We start from the raw sequence: 21,176 nt of genomic DNA on the forward strand, positions 1-21,176 counted from the left end.
GTTCCTCTTCTTTTCTTTTCCTCTCTTCAATAATCATTAAAAACACTTCTTTAGCAAATGCTTCATCATATGTATCACTTTGAATTATTTCATTTTTTATCGCCACGATTTTCATACTTGGATCTACTTGAATTTCTAATTCAGCAGCTAAAGCCAGCAAATCCTCTTTTTTCCCACGTCCCATAAAAGCCATGTCTCGATTTTAGTCAGCCAATACACTCTTAGTTTTATAAAAAAAAAAAAAAATTCTCTTTTCTTTTTCTATTTAAATATAATTCACAATGAATTTAATTTTATTCGGCACGAAAATCAATCAGTGGAATCAATACTTAATGTGTTGTTCACCTACTCTGGAGAGTCAAACGAAATTACATTTTAACACTGGTGTATTCATTACTTTGACAAGTAAATAAACTAAGATTCCATGACGGAAATAATAATTAACTTTTCATAATCTTAATTAATTATTTTACGTTTACAAGGTAAATTGAGCTCTCACCCGAGTTATTTTGGTTCATAATTATATGCGGGGAAATCCCGATCCTGTCGACTGCGCCAGTAAAAATCCTTTCCTTATTTCAATATAATGAATATTGAATCTTGTAGGAAGAATAAAGCTAATTTTTCAGAATAAACAAAATACTTTTATTTAAATTTTAAAACAGAACCAAAAAAATAAATACTGCAGCTCTAAACTATCAAAATTTTAAACTCTTAACTACTGCAGTTAAAACTCTTACAACTATTAAAATATTCAAAATCCTAAACTCTCTAAAAAAAAATATATCTAAATCTTTCGAATCCTCTTCTTGTTGCCACACCGTAAAATGGAAGTTCTTGTCCTATTATTTATATTTCATGTTCTCTTTAAGTCACGATCTTCACAAGTCATGATCTTTACAGATAGCCTCCAGGAGAAGCCTCAAAATGGACATCCGTCCACTATCATTGAAAGAGGGCACTGAATGTCCAAGGAACTTGCACAAGGATTTGGAATGTTGAAGGAAACCATCTGAATTATCTGCATAACTTTGGAAAGATACAGCAATAACTGGATTCTCAGTTTCACTCAGTAAGTGGATTCCTCACATTTCAGCTGCAGAAACCAAACTCCATCAGCTCTCCATTTGCTCTTCATTGCTGTACTTCATTACCATACCAAGAAAGCTCCATTCTTGGACCAGACACTGACATGTGATAAGAAACAGGTGTTATACCAATAACCACAAAAGATAACACAACTGGTTACTTCCCCGTTCTGAGGCATTTGATTCAAACATTCATCAACAGAAAGTACTGCTGTGTGTTTAGTGGACCAGCACTGGTAATGTGCACTTTGAATTGCTAGATAGTGGCATACTCATCACAGCTGCACTGTGTCAGCAGCAGCCAGAACTAGTCAACAGAAAAATTGATTGATCATTCTTCAAGGCAATGCAAGACCTCATACAGCAAAAATGACAAAGGTGGTGATGAACACACTTGGTTGGGAAGTTTTAGCTTACCCTCCTTATTTCTCAGGCATCACTCCATCTGACTATCACCTGTTTTTTTTCCATGGATAGCCATCTGTGTGAGCAACAGTTCCAAAAACAAGTTGATGTCATGCAGGTCACAGGACAATTTTTTGGCTCTAGGGCCAAGAACTTTTAAAAAGGATTTATAATCTTGTAACTCATTGTTATCATGTAACTGAAGTTGAAGAAGCTTATTTGGTATTGAAGTTAAAGAAGTATATTTTAGGGTACCCCTTGGTGATTTTTGGTGGTACATGGATACTGAGTTTGTGCAATTCTTTGACTTGTTATTTTGGTTTGCGTAGTGGTGATTTTTGCACCAAAAATAGAAATTTAAAGCCAAAAAAATAACAAGATGAAGAATTGCACAAACACAGTATCCATGTATACATCAACCTATTTTCACTTTAAAAAAATCCCAGAATTACACAAAAATGGCATTGTGCACTCCTTTGACATTATCCATGTACACATCAACCTATTTTCACTTAAAAAAAACATCAGAGAATTGCACAAACTATGCCTTACGCACTCCCTTGAGTTTGTCCATGTACACATCGATATATTTTCACTTAAAAAGTCAAAGGAGCACCCAATTCTACAGTAAAGGCAAACAAAAAATACATAATCTCAATAAAATACATTTTAAACCAAACAATAAAATAACATAAAAAAGGAAATTCATCATAGCAACTACACAAAGGAAATGTCCACTTACCTTATTTAAAAATTTCTGTGTCTTCAAACAAAATTCCTTAACAGCATCCAAAAACTTCCTAAAATTATCTGAACTAGAATCTGTGTACTGGCATCGCCACATAAATTTAAAAAAATAAGAGTAAAAAATATACTACGCAGTTCTGGGCTCTCCAGAAAATGGCTACTAAGTAAACCTTCATTTATACACCAGTTAATTAATGCACTTTTTCCCCTGCATTCTAAATCGTACAGAATCTTCAGATTAATCTCAGCCACTATACTATCTAAACAATGAAACAAGCAAAGTACTTCCTAAGCAACACACACCATAAAAACCCTTGCAAAACATCCCATGATTCAAAATTTCTTGGAATAATGCAAACGATTACGCCATACTAGGGTTTCCAAAACATTCAACTACTCAGGTTACCATAAATGCTACAACAACTTCGTGATAAATGAAACAACAACATTGCGATAATACAAGGGGTACCTTAAAGTCAACTCTAACCGATTATTTTGCTGAATAAAATGTATTTGCATGAAATTACTGGGTCATTATTATTCACTGAAAACAACAGCATGAACTTTTTTGGATACCTGGTATGAAGACTGAAAGAAAGCAGCAATATCATATATATGCTGCCTCTTTCTCCATTTAATGGTGACAAGAATAAAAAAATTAACATCCAACACATAGATTTTTCATATTTATGCTTTTATTACACATATATGCAACTAACACTTTCTGATAAACTGATAACTTTCTCATTAAAATAAAATACTAATGTGATTTATAATTAAAATAAAGAAAGTAAGAAGAAAAAGAAGGAATGAAAAATAATGCTAGCACATGTACACAATTCATTGAAAAAAATTAATAAGTTTACCAGTGTAATTCTACATTAAACAGTCAAAAGCATCTTATTTTTAACAGCTACCAACATTAACACTTCCAGTTAGAAAGCAAATATTTTCCACTAATGCTTCTATGCTACAAAGAAAGCATTTTCAGATGCTCATACAAAACGAAAATGTTTACTTAAATATACATATTACAAATATTATAATTTTTAAATGACCAGAAATAACTCTGCTAGTCACTCCTATGGTATTACTCTGCCAGTTTCTTGTTTCTTCTATGGTAATTATCAAACATCATCTTTTTTGTTGTGATTGACTTTTGAGAGCATTTTTAATGAGTATCTGTTTAATTAGTTAATCATATTTAAACAATTCATATCATCTTCAGAACAGCTGCTGCTTTGGTAGGCTATTTCTTTTTCTTTTATCTTTCTTTCAAGATGCTTTTGAATGAACTACATCATGCTTGCTTTTAAACCCTCAGAACATTAGGGGTTTAACAATGAAATTTCAAAGTTCCTTAAAATGTCATGAATAAATGGTATTTTCTTGATTATAATTGAAAAATAATTCTTTCAGTTTGTACTTTGATTCCTTTTCTTCCAATACAGTCAAAAGTTGTTCATTCGGACACCCATAATCCAGAATGATCTATAATCTGGACCTCAAAGCTACAAACTTTCTGCGCATGTGTCACGTTGACGCATGCGCATAGGCATTTACGCGTGCGCGTAAGACCTTTACAACTGCAAATACGCGTGTGCGCATAATACGTTTACGCATGTGCATTTAATGTATAACGGACGGTATAAGCTAAAATTATCTAATTCAGTTAATGTTGCAGATTGCGTTGTTCCTTAATCTTCGAATTGGATCCGGCTTATTATTTTTTGCAGACTGTTAGAGCAATTTTATAAAAGTAAGCTTGAACTTTCGATTATGTCAAATAGAATTTCCGATATATATTTACTAATATGTAAAGGATCCACAAACGAAAGTATGTTTCGAAGTCCATTAAACAGAAAGTGGAATTGCTGCAAAAAATGGATAAAGGCATATCCTTTGATTATCTAATCATTCTGAAATATGTTTATGGTTGATCTTTACAATATGGTAACTGGTAGTTTGGCGACATTTTGGAGGCGATAAAGGTTACTACCTGGGACTTTGGTAATAATGTGAGCAGTATTCAGTTTCGATTACGCATTATTTTGCGTGAGGGAAATGAGAGATCATGGGATGTGTCATGTGATATTAATGGACGAATTACGGTTCTTTAATCGGAAAAGGGGGGAAATCGGGAAAAATGTGGATATTTTGTATTTCGCTTTATTCTGTGTTGTGTGAAACAGTGTTGTTTAATTTTTGGATCCCATGGCCCTAAATAAAGTGAATTCGAAATGGGTATTTAGGCATTGTGATAGAGAGAAGTTTGCTTTTTATTTAGCGGAGGAAGTATGGAGGAAAAATTCACACAAAAAATCTTTCAATAATTTTATTGAATGAATTAGAAAAGTGTATCCGCCACATAATCAAGATTCTGAAGAAGATTAGGTAAGTTAGTATTTTTAATTATTTTTATGCATTGTTCAAAATGTAAGGTGGAAAGGAATTTGGTATTATTGGGAAAATCGTTATTAGCAATGATTTAGTTTAAAGTAATTAGGATTGTAAGGTAATTTTTATTAATTTAATGTATGTGCTCATTTATATTTTAAGTAGTGTTTTTGAATTTAATTACATTTTAATGAAATGATAGTTATTTTGTGAATTTTATGTTTGTAGGAATTTGGTATACGTTTAAGTTGAAATAAACGTGCATGGAAATAATTTAAATATTTGATACTAAGTATTTGTAATGCTTGCAGTATGAATTCGTTGGTGACGTGTATAATGTAATAGATGATTTAGAGGTAAAAGTTTTTGGATATTTTATTTATTTTATATGTGGAAATGTTCATATTTGGAAAGAGTAAATACTTTTTCGCGATCAGGTAATTTCATATATGTTCTTTTTACCGGGTTTAAAGATTGAGAAAATTGTCATGTATTTTCGTGAAATTTTTCTAATTTATGAGAAAAAAGCAGTGTACATAGATATAGTGAAGAGTGTGCGCAATGCCATTTTTGTGCAATTCTGGGATTTTTTTTAAGTAAAAATAAGTCGACGTGTACATGGTTTAGTGATATTTTAATTAAATGATAGTTATTTTGTGAATTTTATGTTTGTAGGAATTTGGTATACGTTTAAGTTGAAATAAACGTGCATGGAAATAATTTAAATATTTGATACTAAGTATTCGTAATGCTTGCGGTATGAATTCGTTGGTGACGTGTATAATGTAATAGATGATTTAGAGGTAAAAGTTTTTGGATATTTTATTTATTTTATATGTGGAAATGTTCATATTTGTAAAGGGTAAATACTTTTTCGCGATCAGGAAATTTCATATATGTTCTTTTTACCGGGTTTAAAGATTGAGAAAATTGTCATGTATTTTCGTGAAATTTTTCTAATTTATGAGAAAAAAGCAGTGTACATGGATATAGTGAAGAGTGTGTGCAATGCCATTTTTGTGCAATTCTGGGATGTTTTTTTAAGTAAAAATAAGTCGGCGTGTACATGGTTTATGTGTATGTGTTATTTTAAAAAACGCGTAAGGAGTATGGTATTGTGCACTTTTTCCCAATTTTGCAGTGAATATTTGTCATGATTAAGCAGTTTTGTTTGATAAAATTTCTAGCATAAGTGTAATTCAGCTAGTAGATTGTTGGAAGAAGTGTTCAGTAGATAAAAAGAAAAGAAACATGTCTTTACTTCGTGAAGACAAAATGGCGGCGGGGAAAAAAAAATAGAGGGTTGCTGTAGGAGAGTTGGTTACCAAATTTTCGCCAAAAAATCGCCAAGTTACCATAATGTAAAGATCAACCATGTTTATCAATTTCACGCTGCTCTGTGGGGGAAGGGAAACCACGCGGCGCGCAATGAATTGGAAGTTGATCTGTCAGCACTAACCTTATCTTTAGGACAGATGTTTTTATTTTATTTGGCTTATAATTCCTTACTAAATGTAGTATTTCATCTCGATGTACTCCATCTTTGATATGATTTAAATCAAGTTCCTCATCATTATAATTCACTTCTGATAGTGAAGAAAGTCCCACAGAGTTTATTGAAAACGAAAAAATTTTGATTGATGAATTAGTCGGTATTCTCAACACAGCAATTATAGGACTTGAACAGCGGAACTTTGTAACTAAACAAGAAATTATGTCTGTTTAATAGAATTAAAGAGAAAGTATTATCACATGAAACGAAGCAACTTAAACAACTTACATTGAAAGAAATGTTTAATAAAATAAACAAATAAATATTAAGCTTTTCCTTTTTGCAAATTTTGATACCCTTTAGATCATAATTGTTCTTTATTTCATAAATTACAGTTTCATATTTTTAATTTAATAATTTCTGCATGCCATCTTACCAGATTTAAACTGATGATCTATAATCCAGAAAAAATCGATAATCCGGAATCGCCGAAGTCCTGACGAGTCCGGATTAACGACTTTTGACTGTATACATCCAACCTAAAACTGGATACATTAAATCTGGCAGAAATTTTCATGTGTATTGATTATGAAAGCCACACTTTTAAACGGAATTTTCCGTTTGTAATGCTGAGAAGGTTAAGAATTTATTCAGCATGACTTCCACAGATAGGAATGGAAATGACTGAATGCACTTAAAGAAGTACCTACAGCTGAAGAACCAGGAACTAAAAAGTTAATGTTGAAATTGGTAAATCATTGTACATTTCTTCAGAATTCATAGCTAGAGATCTGGCATTGCCCATTGCAGTTATAATTAAGAAAGTTATTCTTAGCCTTTGATTTAAAATAATTATATGATAACAGATTATAGACTGCAAAATAACAGATAAATTACCAACTTTGTTATTATAAAACAAAAATGTCAAGAAATTATGTCAACGACAAAAATTTACTCTAAGGTTACTCTACGGGTACCTAATTCAGGTACTTTCTGATTATCTGCAGCCCTTTGAAAAGTATACATAAGGAAATGTACTATGTGCGCAAAATGTATTTATGTGGCAACCAAGGTATGCGTAAGCACAGAATATGAGAGTTGATTTCTGCCTTTAAGTTCAACATTTTCTGATAAATTTTTTGTCACACTCTCTTTTTTTTATAAAAATGTATACAGAGTATATTTTTTTTACTTCCTTTTTCACTTTTACATAAATGAAGTATTTTAATCATGAAAAATTTTGGATATCACATTTCAACAAAAATGTCCATTTCAACCATTGCCATTCCTAAATTTATTTGAATAATTTTTTTGTGTGACTTTTGTATCTACAAACAGAATAAAGGACTTTTTTTCTTTTTTTTTTTTTTACAAAACAGACTGTAAAATGGATTTAAAAGGGATTTTTTTGGTGAACTGTGTTTGTACAGACATATCTTGTGTAGCTAAAAAAGGATTAGGTGTAGAACATTGAAATTTCGTACATGGGACTGGTTTAGTTGATTATGGCATAGCACACTAGGCTTTGTCGTAATCAACACACACTTCCCTAAGTGGAGAGGAACACTTGGGAAAGTAAACACATAACTTTCCCTAAGTTCCTATTATGGCACACACACACTTCCCTAAGTGGAGAGAAAACCACATGGAAAAAACTGCTACAGTCAAAAGTCGTTAATTCGGACACCCATAATCCGGACCTCAAAGCTACAAACTTTCTGCTCATGCGTCACGTTGACACATGCGCGTAAGACCTTTACGGCTGCGAATATGCATGTGCGTGTGCGCAAAATACGTTTACGAATACGCATTTAATGTATAACGGACGGTATAAGCTAAGCTAAAATTATGTAATTCAATTACTGTTGCAGATTGCATTATTCCTTAATCTTCGAATTGGATTTGGCTTATCATTTTTTGCAGACTGTTAGAGCACTTTCATAAAAGTAAGCTTGAACTTTCGATTATGTCAAATAGAATTTCTGATATATATTTACTAATATTTAAAGGATCTACAAAGCGAAAGTATGTTTCCAAGTCCATTAAACAAAAAGTGGATTTGCTGCAAAAAATGAATAAAGCAATATCCTTTGTTTATCTAAACTTTAACGTTTGTTTATCTAAACTTTGTTTATCTTTAATGCTGCGGCGCGCAATGAATTGGAAGTTGATATGTCAGCACTATCCTTATCTTCAGGGCAGATGTTTTTATTTTATTTGGCTTATAATTCCTTACTAAATATAGCATTTCATCTCGATGTACTTCACCTTTGATATGATTTAAATCAAATTCCTCATCATTATAATCCGCTTCCGATAGCGAAGAAAGTGACAGAGGTTATTGAAAACGAAAAATTTCGATTGACAAATTAGTCAATATTCTTGACACAGCAATTATAGGACTTGAACAGCGGAACTTTGTAACTGAACAAGAAATTATGTCTGTTTATAGAATTAAAGAGAATGTATTATCACATAAAAAACGAAGCAACTTAAACAACTTACATTGAAAGCAATGTTTAATAAAGTAAACAAATAAATATTAAGCTTTTTTTTTTATTTTTTTTTTGTAAATTATGATACGCTTTAGATCATAATTGTTCTTTATTTCATAAATTACGGTTTCATATTTTTAATTTTATAATTTCTGTATGCCATCTTACCAGATTTAAACTGATGATCTATAATCCGGAATCGACAAAGTCCCGACAAGTCCGGATTAACGACTTTTGACTGTATAACATCCAGTTGTGGACCTTCTTTTTTTTTACTTACAATCAGACCAAACGTGTATATATATAATTATTAGAAAAGTTTTTTATATATCTGTAAGAAACATAAATTTAATTAATGCACTGAATTATTGGAACAAATTTGAATCAGTATTTTAAGTTAAGTTATTTAGTAAAATATTTAAGTAAAAATATTTTAATAAGCTGTAAAGAAATATTTTAAACTGGAAAAATTCTAATAATAAAATTTAAAAGCAAAATTTAAAGTACTGAAAAGGTAGGCATTGTTACTGACTGTAGATTAATTGGCTTTTTAAAGGAACAAACCAATCCAATATCAACTAAGAATAACCACATTAAGTGAGAGTGTTTCATCTTTTTTCCAAGCAAGGATCAAATTATTTGTTATTTAATTTAAATTTTATTAGAGTTAAATCATAAACTATGTGAAAATCTCAAAAATGAGAGAGATAATTAGTCTGAGCTAAAATATTTCCCATAAACAAAATTGAAAATAAAAATAAATAAGATTTTCTTTTTAATTTAAGGCATGTGTAAAGAACTGAAATAAGTCAGATTCTCACTTTAAAAAAACCTTTCCCCAACACTCGCACAGTACAGTAAAAACAGTAAAAAACTACCGAAACCTGCACAAATTTAGTGCAAATTAACATAAGAAATTGAAATATATATAAACGAAGATATATGAACAGAAATGTGTACAAATTAATACATTCTTTTAGATTTAAATGCAAAATCAAAAGTATTTAAATACAAATTTAGGTACAAACTGATGCCAGAAAGAAGTGATTTATATATACAGTCAAAAGTCGTTAATTCGGACACCCATAATCCGGAATGATCTATAATCCGGACCTCAAAGCTACAAACTTTCTGCGCATGCGTCGCTTTCACGCATGCGCACAGGCGTTTACGAGAGCGCATAAAACCCTTACAGCTGCGAATATGTTTGTGCGCATGCGCGTTTAATGTGTAACGGAGTTATACGCTAAGCTAAAGTTATCTAATTCAGTTAATGTTGCAGATTGCGTTGTTCCTTAATCTTCGAATTGGATCCGGCTTATTATTTTTTGCAGACTGTTAGAGCAATTTTATAAAAGTAAGCTTGAACTTTTGATTATGTCAAATAGAATTTCCGATATATATTTACTACAAAGCGAAAGTATGTTTTGAAATCCGAAATCTGTTTATCAATTTCACGCTGCTCTGCGGCAGAGGGGGGGGGGCAGAAACGTCATTATTAGATTATGATAGATTAGAAAGATTATGTCAAATAGAATTTCCGATATATATTTACTAATATGTAATTTGTATCTACAAAGCGAAAGTATGTTTTGAAATCCGAAATCTGTTTATCAATTTCACGCTGCGGATTGGAAGTTGATCTGTCAGCACTATCCTTATCTTCAGATGTTTTTATTTTATTTGGTTTATAATTCCGTACTAAGTGCAGTATTTCATCTCGATATACTCCGTCTTTGATATGATTTAAATCAAGTTCCTCGTCATTATAATTCGCTTCCGATAGCGAAGAAAAGTGACAGAGGTTATTGAAAACAAAAACATTTCGATTGACAAATTAGTCGGTATTCTCAACACAGCAATTATAGGACTTGAACAGCGGAACTTTGTAACTAAACAAGAAATTATGTCTGTTTAATAGAATTAAAGAGAAAGTATTATCACATGTAACGAAGCAACTTACATTGAAGGAAATGTTTAATAAAGTAAACAAATAAATATTAAGCTTTTTCTTTTTGTAAATTTTGATACCCTTTAGATCATAATTGTTCTTTATTTCATAAATTACGGTTTCATATTTTTAATTTTGTAATTTCTGCATGCCATCTTACCAGATTTAAACTGATGATCTATAATCCGGAAAAATCGATAATCCGGAATCGCCGAAGTCCCGACGAGTCCGGATTAACGACTTTTGACTGTATATATACAAACACACACAAAACCCCTCTTTCCCAGCTTAAAAAGGCTTTAATTTTTGCAATCATTGGTCATAGTTGCATATTTCCAATTACAGAAGCATTTTTTCATGATAAAAATATTTATGTTCTGAAAAAAAAAAATTTACAAGCATCTAACTACATATATAATAACAGCTTATATATGTAGTTAGTCAAACAATAAATATCTAAAAATATTTAATAACACTTAGTTTACTATTGCAGTAAAAAAAAGTGTATAATTTAATAGGCCATACAAGGAAACTATGGTGTTCACATCACAGTTTTTCTCGTAAGGGATCATAATGGGACCGTAGAGTTTGTCAGCTGATGAAAAGAAAGTATTCCATTTTGCTCAACAATACAAAATTTCGCATTCCATGAAGGTGTACTGCTTACGATGACGATGAATTTCTACTATTTTTATTTAAGAGATAATTGTGCACAGCGTGCTCATCAAAAAAAAAAAAAAAAAATCATACACAATGCCAAATTTGTGCAATGCTCTGATATTTTTTAAGTTAAAATGCATTGCTTTGTTTATGGGGAGAACAATGTCCTCCAAAGTGTTCTATTGCAGATGTTCCTTCGTTTTTAATTTTGTTAATCATTGGCCATTTTATGCAATTCTTAGTGCACTGCCATATTAAAAAATGGCTGTTGCCTTTTGTGTGACCAAAAAAACTAGTCACTAATATTTGACGACTTTTTCAGGGAGGTGCAAATAATCAGAAAGTACCAAAATTTATTTCGTATATTCACACACTTTTTTACATAATAAATACCAATGTAATAAATAATTGAGTGATATATTGTTACAAAGTGATGTGTTTAAAATAACTTGATGATTTTTTACAGTTTCATGAAGTGTCATTTTGATTAAAAAGAAAAAAAAAAAAAAAATGTAAACAGGAATTGTCCTGGAAAATGAGCAACAAGAAAACATCCAGGTTATCTTAATATAGAAAATTGAAAACTAAAAATCAGTTTATTTTGGGATAAAAATATCTATTAAAAAGAGGAGGAAGGGAAAGAGGAAAAGAAATATAATTCTATATGCTTAAAATTTCAATGGAACAAAAGTTCTCCTTAAATAAAAGTAGAAAAGTGTCTAAGAATGACAGAATCCATCAAATTGAAAAATTTTACAACTCTAAAATAAAAAGGGAACACTTTACCTAGCTTTATAATTTGCCATTTTATTGATTGATTTTTGTTTCAGATTAAACTAGTATCACCAGAATTGAGGACTGGAAGAAAGGCACATGCTTCTGAAAAAGAAAAGAAAATATGTTTAACCTCAAGGAAATTTATTCAAAATTGTTTTTACCCAAATTATATTTTTAAAATAAATTTATAACATTTTTGTACAACTTTGAAATGGTGTAATACAATTATACGAATGAAACAAATGCATGACATAAAAACTTTTCATATGAAGCAGATGTTAAAGTATATTTAAGGGTGCCCCTTGGATTATCGCTAAGTTGTTATTTCATTATCGTCAAGTTGTTGTTTCCTTTATGGTAACCAGCTGAATGTTATTGAAACCTTATAATGACGTAATTGTGGTCAATTTGAATGATGGGAAAAGATTTGTAAGTGTGTTTGTGAGTTGGATGTTGGTTATTTTTGGTTTACACGGTAAAATGGCTGAATGTGGTAAGATTAATTTGAATTTCTTTTATGATTTGGAATGAAAAGGAAAAAAGCATTCATTGACTGGTGTTTAAATGAAGGTTTACTTAGTAGCCATTTAAGTGTCCTGTTTGTACGAAGGAAATGCGTATGGCCGAACGTCGGAGGATATCGGCACTATGGAGGATATTTTTTCTCTTATTTTTTAATTTATGTGGCTACGCCAATACACCGATTCTAGTTCAGATAATTTAAGAAGTTTTTAGATGCTGTTAAGGAATTTTGTTTGAAGACACAGAAATTTTTAAATAAGGTAAGTGGACATTTCCTTTGTGTAGTTGCTAAGATGAATTTCCTTTTTTATGTTGTTTTATTGTTTGATTTAAAATGTAGTTTATTGAGATTATATATATATATATATATATATATATTGGTTCTAGTGTAGAACTGGTTGCTCCTTTGACTTTATAAGTGAAAATAGATTGATGTGTACATGACAAAGTCAAGGGAGTGTGCAATGCCAAGTTTGTGTAATTCCCTAATTTGTTTTAAGTGAAAATAGGTTGATGTGCACATGGATACTGAGTTCATGCAATTCTTGTTATTTTGGCTTTGTGTAGCAAGAATTTTTGGTGCAAAAATCGGCACTACACAAAGTCAAAGAATTAAACTCGGTGTTCATGTACCACAAAAAATTGCCAAGGGGCACCCATAAATATATTTTTACTGAAAAAGAAAACTCCTGCAGTATCATTACAATTATATATAAACCCAGGATAACTACTGGGATAAATTGAGTACGAACAGATGAAAGTATTAATAAAAGTAAATTGAAAGCACTTTTTCTCATAAATCCAACTATTATTAAAATTAATTTCAATCTAACTTGCCCATAAAAATACATTTTGCTCAATGTTACAATCAACTGAATTAACACCTTGACTGATATGTGCATCACCAATGATTCACAGCAGCCTTACCTTCTGATATTGTGTGTTATTGAATCTTATTAACAGATTTTTTATTATATGAAAGCTTGTCGGTCATCATGCTTCAAAAGCACTCAGATTTATATGGTTAAAATTATTTTTACGGCCTCAGAAAGTTGCTCCATATTCTTAGCCTTCTGCTTTAGGAGGCTTTTTTCCGTAAATTTTTATATGGTTTTAATATATATTTTGCTGAAAACAGAAGAGGAACATGTGAAGTGAAACACAAAACTAGTAAAACAAAAAACTGGAGTCTGGCTGTCACGATCTCGATTGATTTTGAAGACAGACAGACACAGGTCCATCAGGACCAATGAAACCTGCAGGACTGGAGAGCATGGGTGTAATAGCCATATTTATACTCCATAATTAAAGTGAACAGGAAGCTAGCACCATCTATCAGTAAAAATATTAACAAAACTGAAAAATTAATTTAATAGAATTTTAAAAGCATCAGGAAGGATTAGACTTAAAGTCATTAATTAAACAAGATAAACCATTATGAATGTGAAAAGCTTCAAGAAAAATCACTTAATAAACCCCTAAAACATCTAGGTAAAATCCCTAGAACACACTTCTGCCAGAATTATCAGCATAAGTTTTATGGGATCTCTATCAATTTTCTCAATTGGCAGGAAAATACATAAATAACTGAATTTCTTCTTAATATATACATTAAATAGATTGCTGGTGAATATCGGTAACCGTTTGTTACTTGTCAAGGTGGAAATACACTTTTTTTCTTGCCAAGGCCACTATAACAGAGAAAAGTCAAAAACTTACAATACATACAATTGGATTAAAATACACCCCTTATATCAACTGAAAAGGAATTTAGAAGTGGTAGAAACAGCGGGTTTCTATGTCCCTCTTCTTTGTGAAAACTTTATTAGTACTACTGTGTTTACTGTAACTTCAATATATACATAATAAAATCAAACCTTTTTTCTTGTTAAATTTAAAAAAAAAAAAAAATATTACGACTTGAGAAAAAACTTTTTTAGAGGCTGGTACAGTTCTAGAGATATGCATGCAGAGTTGTATAAAAATTAATATAGAGCTCAATCAGCCTCCATAAAAAGCTTTCGCAGGGGGAATTTCACGAAACCTTTCACGTAACTTAACAGAGAAATAAAATTAATTATACGCAAAACAAGTGTAAATTCATTCTTCATCTGATAGAGTAATGCTATAACAAATGACAAACAGCCTAATTAATAAAAAATTGAAATAATGTGAGTTTATGCCGGCAACCTTAAAATTTAATTAACATTCAAAATTTTATACGGAAAAAGGTAAACATTTAAAAGAAATTATACAAATTGTTATTATTACTAGTACAGTAATCAACTTACATTAAAAAAATATAAGTTAACTTTACACTGACCAATAAAAAAACATACATTACACACACACACACACTTCGAAAACTACCACCTCCCGATGATACACAACACAAACAAACATACAGATAACGAGGTAGAGACGTTGTTGCCAGATTCAAATACTAATTTAAGCTCCATAAATAAATTAACATGCCAAATAAATGTAAATGTACTGAATTTTGTGGAAAGATTCCCCGCTTTCGTTGAGGCTCACATCTTTGAACTTGCTATTCGTGAGTGGGTACGAAACAAAGAAGATTTTTAGGGGAATCGTGATGAGAGAGAGCGTTCTCTTTGACCATGATCTCCTGCTGATATAGCCATCAAACAGAATGTGTGTCAGGGGCAAAAAGAGTCCTGAATCTGACTCCTAAAGTATGATCTGACTCCTAAAATCCTTTTTTCCTTTTAGAATTCAAGGTAATTTCATGTGTCATATAAAAATTAGACATCTCTCCGTGCTCTATTTGTATGATAATTCTTAATTTCTGAGCTATGGCATTTCAGTACTGATGGAGTTAAGCATATTACTTTTATTTACATTACATGTTAAACTATTTAGAGGCCATTAAAACTGTGGGTACAAATTGGTATAAATACAACTTCAGTAATTTTTAAGTTTCAAAAGCTTCAACAGATAATTTTCTAAAATTCTCAATAAATTTTTACATGATGAATACATAAGTGCATGCTGGCGCTTTAATATATCTAGCAAGTTCACAGTTTAAACTTCTGAAAAAAATTAATAGCATGTCTGCATATAAAGCATGTTTTTTAATTTAAATATGCTATTTGAAGTTTGCTTACATGGAATCTAACATCTATTATTGTAGCAAACTGGTTAAAAATGTTATTTTGCATGTGTTTCCAGAAAAGGCTTTATAATTTTAAATACTGGTTCAAGACATGCACCTTTAAATTATAATGCTCAGATTGAAGTGCAAAATGCTGTGAAAAATACTTCAGTTCTCTGATGGCAAAAAAATAATTTTTTGTATAGATTTAGTAGAGTAAAAATTCCACATCAAAAATATTTTTTCACCCTTGTTTAGGTAAAACGAAATTAAAAAATAATACGTACATAAATAAATAAAAATAATACTTTTACATACGGAATTTTCAGATATTATTTACTAATCAATTATTTGTTATTGATAGCTACTTTTTATAACACATAGAAAAAATACTGATAAATTTGTAAGAATTTACATGCATTAAATGATGAAAAAAAAAACATACATATGCTGTTAATATTACACTTATCTGAATATTTAATGATAATTCCATAACCTATATAAGATTCAATCTATACCACTGCAAGGGCAATGCTTAAATCACAGTTCTTCTTCTTAGTTAATTTCCATATGTAAAAACATAAAAATATCATTTAGCTACAGATCTATAGATTATGGCCTCTTGTAACAAGCATATGCAAAACACAGATAGTGAAAATAATGCAAAAACAGAATTTTTTCACTTTTTTTTTTTTTTTTTCTTAATGTAGTGCAATTCATTCCATTATATGGAAATCTTATTAAAATACAGCAGTAATTTGATATGTTTTTCTATTATAAATCAACAGCTTTATATAGAATGATTTTACTTCTTATTTAAATGAATGTATATGGAAATATCAAAATAAATGAAAAAAAAAAAAGGTCTGAATACATCTTAGCCAACACTGCTAAGATATTATTTTCAATAAAATGTTTCAAGGTATAATATCATTTTAGTTTAGTTCTTTTTCTATTAAAGCAGCTAACCTAAAACATATATCTCATTAATTTGTTAAAAATATAGCTTAAGTAAGTTTTATGTGCATACTGAATAGGCAGAAAAAAAATAGCCTTGATTTAAAACCTGTTTTAAAGCAACAAGTAAATAAGGAACTACTCTGATATGCGCCCTCAAGGCGCCAAATATTTTTGGCGAGAAACTCCACGCTGCCATATTGCTATCTAAATTTTTTGTCTACATTTCGAACTTTAAACCTAAAATGTCTCCAAAAACACGGTTTTCGCGAATGCAAAAACCACGTTTTGAACACACAATTTAAGTTAAAAATCCGAAACAAAAACAAAAAATTTAGATAGCAAAACCGTGAAGTTTCTAACCAAAATTATTTTACAAGAGTCCATGTACACAGCGATATGTTTTAATTTAAAAAAACATCTACGAATGGCACAATCTAGGCAACGAACGAATTTACGAACTACGCACACCTCGCTTTAATAAATTAACATAACAATAAATTTCAAAGAATACCATGTACACAGCATCCTGTTTCAACTTAAAAAAACATCTACGAATTGCACAATTTAGGCAACAAACGAATTTACGAACTACGCGCACCTCACTTTAATAAATTAACATAACAACAATAAATTTCAAAGAATACCATGTACACAGCGTTCTGTTTCAACTTTAAAAAACATCTACGAATTGCAGAATTCAGATGGTACGCACTAATCAACAAAATAACTAAAATAAATTTCAAACAATTCAAAAAAAACAACAACAACGACAGAAATTCATACTAAAAAAAACAATGAACATTACATTCTACAAAATAAGAACAAGAATAAAATAAAATGCACTTATCATTAATGCTTTTTCGAAGAGCAGATATACCAATTTCATACCGCCACGTAATCACTAGTATCGTATTTATATGACAGCCAGACACACTATCCAGAAAATTCATACTATGGTTCACAAATAAATAAAATAACAAATAATCACAAATCCCTACTTCTATCAAGCACAACCACTAAAAATAATCTCCCATACCTTCTTTCTACACCTCCAAATACCCATTGCCCCTCAACAGGATGACCACGACGATATTTCCTTATGCCGAACTTCAATTCAACAACTTTCACCATTAAATCTTTCCCCCTTAGCTTCTCAGACACAAAGCATGACGGGAACCGACGAACTCCTGCGAAAGACTTTTCAACGTCAATAGGGTTTCAAGGTCAATAGGGTTGCTCCAAAAACCAGCGCAGAACACATATCGCCACATTTGGTGAAATTAGGGCGTATATCAGTGTTGTACCGCAAATAAAATACACTGGTTCTATTAGCATGTCAAAAAAAATAATAATGATATGTACTCTAAAAAAAATCCCAAGTATCACATTTTCATATATTACACTCTTACAAAAGAAGAAATATCAGATAAGGAATATACTCTTTTAGGTATTTGATAACAAAGAAGAGTAAAACGTATGCAACATCACATTGTGAAAAATCTTGCAAGTCATTACAATAATAAGGTAAAAATCAGTTGATCATTCTTTCACAGTAGCACTAAGTTTTCCAATCAAAATTATGAATATGCCAAAACAAATTTACGATCGGTGTCTAAATTTAAACTCACACAAAAGTAAATTTGATTTAGCTGAACATGAGATCTTCCACGACAGATTTATGAACAAATTGATTTTCTTTAAAATTTACTTGCAAATTTAACAAAAGCATGCATGAAATTTAACATTAAAATCTAAAGCACTAGTATTTAAGAACAGTTACATGTATTAAATGAATTTAATCACACTTTTAGGAATGCAATTTTCTGATAAATTTTAATTTTTATACGAAAATAGGATTAATTTTGTAAAGCTACTTAAAACATATTTCCTGTTCACACATTTAAGTAAATTTAAAGTAAGTATACTTAAAAATGCAACATGAAGATCTACTACTAGATGCATTATAATGGGCTCAAAACAATTTGTCGAATATTTAAATTAATACTTAACGTCTTCAAAATTCCTAAAAAATACGGTTGATCTTTACAATATGGTAACTGGTAGTTTGGCGACATTTTGGAGGCGATAAAGGTTACTACTTGGGACTTTGGTAATAATGTGAGCAGTACTCAGTTCCGATTACGCATTATTTTGTGTGAGGGAAATGAGAGATCATGGGATATGTCATGTGATATTAATGGACGAATTACGGTTCTTTAATCGGAAAAAGGGGGAAATCGGGAAAAAATCTGGAAATTTTGTATTTGGTTTTATTCTGTGTTGTGTGAAACAGTGTTCGTGAATTTTTGGATCCCATGGCGTTAACTAAAGTGAATTCGAAATGGGTATTTATGTATGTGCTCATTTATATTTTAAGTAGTGTTTTTGAATTTAATTATATTTTAATTAAATGATAGTTATTTTGTGAATTTTATGTTTGTAGGAATTTGGTATACGTTTAAGTTGAAATAAACGTGCATGGAAATAATTTAAATATTTGATACTAAGTATTCGTAATGCTTGCGGTATGAATTCGTTGGTGACGTGTATAATGTAATAGATGATTTAGAGGTAAAAGTTTTTGGATATTTTATTTATTTTATATGTGGAAATGTTCATATTTGGAAAGGGTAAATACTTTTTCGCAATCAGGTAATTTCAGATATGCTCTTTTTTCCGGGTTTAAAGATTGAGAAAATTGTCATGTATTTTCGTGAAATTTTTCTAATTTATGAGAAAAAAGCAGTGTACATGGATATAGTGAAGAGTGTGTGCAATGCCATTTTTGTGCAATTCTGGAATATTTTTTTTAAGTAAAAGTAAGTCGGCGTGTACATGGTTTATGTGTATGTGTTATTTTGAAAAACGCGTAAGGAGTATGGTATTGTGCACTTTTTCCCAATTTTGCAGTGAATATTTGTCATGATTAAGCAGTTTTGTTTGATAAAATTTCTAGCATAAGTGTAATTCGGCTAGTAGATTGTTGGAAGAAGTGTTCAGTAGATAAAAAGAAAAGAAACATGTCTTTACTTCGTGAAGACAAAATGGCGGCGGGGAAAAAAATAGAAAGTTGCTGTAGTAGAGTTGGTCGCCAAATTTTCGCCAAAAAACGCCAAGTTACCATAATGTAAAGATCAACCAAAAATACATAATATATCTTACTATAAAGAAAAAAACAAAATTATTTTTAATTTAGATCACACTATCAAGTGTTTAACACTGGCGCCAACTAACAGATTTGGCAACAATATATTAGAATCAAACTAGAATGCTACTTTAAATTACCAGTCGTACAGTAAAATTAAATAAAAATAAAGCGCATCACATATTTAACCTTTGTGATAACTCAGCACAAAGTTTACATGAAATGTAGGATACAATTTTACAATCAGCATAAACTATTTACGATAATAAAAGAAACATCAGAAACAGTATTGGCGATAATTTTACTGCACAAACACATGCACATTCCGCAATTCATTTTGTATTTATACAATCAGTTGATCATCAATAAGTGACAATGAAATAAAAATACACATTCTGAAGAAATATGAAGAGTAATTTTTGTAACATTCTATGGAAAAATACGAAGCTGAACTTACCTCACCAACGACACTCTCCTGGGCCCGGAATTCATTAATCTTGGCAATAATTAATTATCCATTGTCTATATTGTATGTAAATCGAACGCATTGCTTCGATCACGGAAAATTCGCTGCTGACGCAGAGAAATTCGACTAATTTCATTCAAATACGCTTCAGCTAAAACTGACGCGAAACCTTCCGCCATGTTTATTGCCGGAAATATAACCATCTGTTTATTTAACACGAAGGGTCAGACCTGTCCTTACTTTAACAGCCGTCTCGTCAATTTAACGGTCAAATTTAACGCTAGCTTTGATGAGAATACCAATACTTGCGATTTAACTACTTGTGACGTCAGAGTACCACGTGATTCCGTAAATCTCACTTAACGCTGTGGTTAAAAATGTCATGAATCGGGCCCAATGTGGGATGAAGTATAGGACGTGCCTGAGCAGTGCATCCAGAGCTTAATTTCTAAAAGTAGAAGTGCCGGAGCCCCATGAAAGACCATCAGGAAAGAAGAACAAGAGTAAATAATAAATAAAATTACTATTAGAATCAGTAATAATTTAAAAGTTAAATAATTAATGAGTATCAAATTAATTAACAATTATTTAATAGATATTAATAACTATTACTTATTTTTTCTTTTTCCAATGGCAGATTGTGAACAGTTACAGATTTTTAATAGAGTCCCTTAATCTATACTAAGGCCAGATGTGGCAGTCTCTTTATTATGTAGGCACCTAAAGCCACCATTATGGGCCACCATTGCCTCCTATGAGGGGACGAATAGTTATAACCAAGCCTTCTTCGGGATTCGAACCCAGGCTCTTCGGTATCGCAATCAGGCTTTCCTAACCACTATACATCTGGGCGGCATTATTACTTAATTTAAATTTGTTATTTAATTAATTCATGATTAATTAATTATTTTTTATTAAAATAATTAAAGTAACTAAAAATTAAAATTAAATAAAAT

At 30.8% G+C, this 21,176-nt stretch overlaps 1 protein-coding gene across 4 annotated transcripts in view; it reads right to left on the reverse strand.

Annotated features, from left to right (window-relative positions):
• The window catches only part of LOC118198262 (TBC1 domain family member 13), an 88,118-nt gene extending 70,454 nt beyond the window's left edge, over positions 1 to 17,664 (reverse strand). Inside the window, exons 1-2 of one of the 4 annotated variants that reach the window (XM_085820819.1) lie at positions 17,646 to 17,664; positions 12,022 to 12,114 (exon numbers count right to left, since the gene is read on the reverse strand). In XM_085820819.1, the coding sequence (XP_085676945.1) occupies positions 12,022 to 12,041 (20 nt within the window). In that variant the 5' untranslated portion in view covers positions 12,042 to 12,114; positions 17,646 to 17,664. Of the gene's footprint in view, positions 1 to 12,021; positions 12,115 to 14,825; positions 14,971 to 17,645 lie in introns of those variants that run through there. The other 3 variants (XM_035369903.2, XM_035369905.2, XM_035369904.2) reach the window with 3 other exon arrangements.
• Between the last annotated feature and the right edge of the window lie 3,512 nt (positions 17,665 to 21,176).

This window comes from Stegodyphus dumicola, chromosome 1 (assembly GCF_044657685.1).
Source record: "Stegodyphus dumicola isolate Sdum_Otavi_A_Nest chromosome 1, ASM4465768v1".
In the NCBI taxonomy this organism is placed as follows: Eukaryota; Metazoa; Arthropoda; class Arachnida; order Araneae; family Eresidae; genus Stegodyphus; species Stegodyphus dumicola.